This window comes from Ascaphus truei, chromosome 20, assembly GCF_040206685.1.
Source record: "Ascaphus truei isolate aAscTru1 chromosome 20, aAscTru1.hap1, whole genome shotgun sequence".
In the NCBI taxonomy this organism is placed as follows: domain Eukaryota; kingdom Metazoa; phylum Chordata; class Amphibia; order Anura; family Ascaphidae; genus Ascaphus; species Ascaphus truei.
Window position 1 is genome coordinate 15033789 of NC_134502.1, and position 2752 is coordinate 15036540.

Genomic DNA, 2752 nt, shown 5'->3' on the forward strand with positions numbered 1-2752 from the left:
AATCAATGTGACAGATACAGGTGTATCTACAAGTCCTCTTCTCTACATGACGATAGATGCAAACTTGTTAATAAATGGATACATTGTTACTGTTAAGATTTCTAATGGTCCAGTAATTACATATTAGGAGATTCTTAAAATCTCTATAACTGAATGTAATATAATGTATGTTACACTGAGCTCTCTCTCATTGAAATTATAGAGGGAAGATGTCAATCCATTTGAGATCCAACTTTTATCCTCATCACTCAACGAGCCAGGACAACCAGACTACAGTCAGAGAATTCCTGCTTTTGGGATTTCCAGATCTTCACGACCTCAAGATATTAGTTTTCTATTTGCTACTCATGATCTACACTGCAACATTCACTGGAAACTTCCTAATCATTGGTTTAGTGACAACCAGTCAGCAGCTCCACTCTCCAATGTACTTTTTCCTCTGCCATTTGTCTGTATCTGACATCGTGCTCATCACAAATATTGTCCCTCAAATGCTGCAGCTTATATTGGAAGAAGGGGCCACCATCCCTCTTACTCGCTGCATAACACAATTAGGCTTCAATGGCATTTCAGTTACTGCTGAATGCTTTCTTCTTACAGTGATGTCTTATGACCGATACTTGGCTATCTGTAACCCATTGCATTACTCCAGTATTATGGGTGCCAGTCTATGCTCTACCTTAGTAACTCTGTGTTGGTTGTCAGGGTTTATACTAACACTTATTGTAGCATGGCTGGTATGTAGATTACAATTCTGTGGCCCCTATGTAATTGACCATTTCTACTGTGAGTTTGGTCCTTTGGTAGAACTGTCTTGCTCAGATACCTCTATTGTTGAAATAGCAGTGGTTGCCCTAGGCACCACTATAATTATTTTACCATTTGCCTTCGTTCTTTTAACATATGTTTATATATCACTAACCATTCTCCGGATACCCTCCACCACTGGGAAACAGAAAGCTTTCTCTACCTGTAGCTCTCATCTAGCAGTTGTGTGTGTGTATTATGGGACACTGACTGCAAAATACATAGTTCCATCCAGAGGACAATTACGGAACTTAAACAAGGTCCTATCTCTGTTGTACACGGTACTGACTCCATTTTTCAATCCAATAATATATAGCCTGAGGAATCAGGAGATCAGAGCAGCTCTGAGGAAATGTATCTGCATAGTGATAGGAAGGAAATAGTTCTAATTGAATGCAAAAAGGGCATACTAAACATCTGTAATGTAGTTTTAAGCTTGAAGCTGCTCGCATAAGGCCTCGTCCAGGGTGGCGCTGAGCGGGCGGGTGTGCACATGCTGGCCGTGAAGAAACACATTGCGGCAATGCGTGTGGCCAGCATGAGCATGCGTGCCTGCTCGGCGCTCAGTCGCTTGCCGAACAAGCTTATTTGAATTTGCTGCTCGAAACCGCGTCACATTAGAGGTTCGCCCAATGAGGGTGAACAAGCTCCATGATGTCGTGGCCATGCCCCCAGATGCACGCGCACCTAGCCAGCCCCGAATCACCCGGCAGAGCAGGGGGCGCAGAGCACGAGTGCCAGCGCGCCCGTTCCCAACCTGGCCGAGGCCTAACATAAACAAGCGTGGACGTCTGCTGAGAGAGCTCCATGGACCTCCACGATAAAACTACATAAAATAACCAAAACAGCCCCAAAATAACTTTAAGGTATACCTAAGCTGACCTAAATACCATAGGATGCCTCCAAAACAAAAAACCTACCTCAAACGTCTCACACTTTTTCCTCAATGGAAGCTTTCCCGCTGCTGAGCCGGATAATGGCGGCTCCTCCTCACACTCTCCGCGTGACACGTCCGACTCTGAGCTAGAAATAAATGATAATTCAGGTATCACAAAACAGTTTAGCTCGTCGGGTGTCTGAGCCACCCCCACTCTACAGCTGCAGACGCTCTCGTGATTTTCACTAAGTATTTTATAATTATCCTATTTCCTTGATCACATCACTTTCACTGGGGTGGTGTATAAGAGTGTTTAAATTGTAGTAGCGCACTTATACTCTGTTGTTTTGTTGTATCACAAAACAGTACCTGGATAATTTTTACAGAGGCATGCGAGATCCTTTAAAGGCCAATCTACGCAAATAATTAATTCAAGGAGGAAGTAAACTCACTGACACAAAGAACAGTGTAGCTAGAAAATAAAATGGAGGATTCTCTACATCTACAAGCTGGCATGGCTGACTTAAACTCAGTTAGGAGCTGAGGGAGTTAAAGGATAGTCTGAGGGATCTGGAGAATATGGAAAGATGACAGAATCTCAGGATTGGAAATATCCGGAAACAATCTCCACAGAGAACCTCCAATCTTATTTAAAGAGACTATTTACATTGATTGACCTGGCACTGGAAGAAAATTACTTAAATACAGAGTGCACAAGACTTGTGCACAAGGTCAATGATTCAAAACCCCTAATAAGAGAATAGACATTGTGACCAGGCTGCACTATTATTCATTGAAGGAGAGAATTATTACCTGCTGCAGAAATAAAGGTAAAATGGAGGATTTTCAGCGCTCGTGCTGCAGATGTTTTGATAGGATTAATCCCTGTGCTGCACGTGCATGGAGCACGTGCATGGAGCGTCTCCCCAAGAGCTCCCACTTCAGAGGTGATCCCCCCTCGAAGGGGGGAGGGCACCCTGAGAAACAGAGAAGAAAAAAATGCACAAGAGCGCACAAGGGAAGGGATAAGTATTAATTTATTAAAACAAACACATAAACAGCTGAGGG

General features: G+C 43.2%; 1 protein-coding gene across 1 annotated transcript; it reads left to right on the forward strand.

Moving 5' to 3' along the window:
- Positions 1–226: 226 nt before the first annotated feature.
- Positions 227–2519, forward strand: LOC142471361 (olfactory receptor 11A1-like). The gene has a single exon (XM_075578175.1). It carries the CDS (start codon positions 348–350, stop codon positions 1188–1190), a length of 843 nt encoding a protein of 280 aa, XP_075434290.1. The 5' UTR covers positions 227–347; the 3' UTR covers positions 1191–2519.
- Positions 2520–2752: the final 233 nt, after the last annotated feature.

Excerpts from the sequence above, each read along its gene's own strand:
- LOC142471361 (XM_075578175.1), top strand. The coding sequence starts at position 348 with ATGATCTACACTGCAACATTCACTGGAAACTTCCTAATCATTGGTTTA.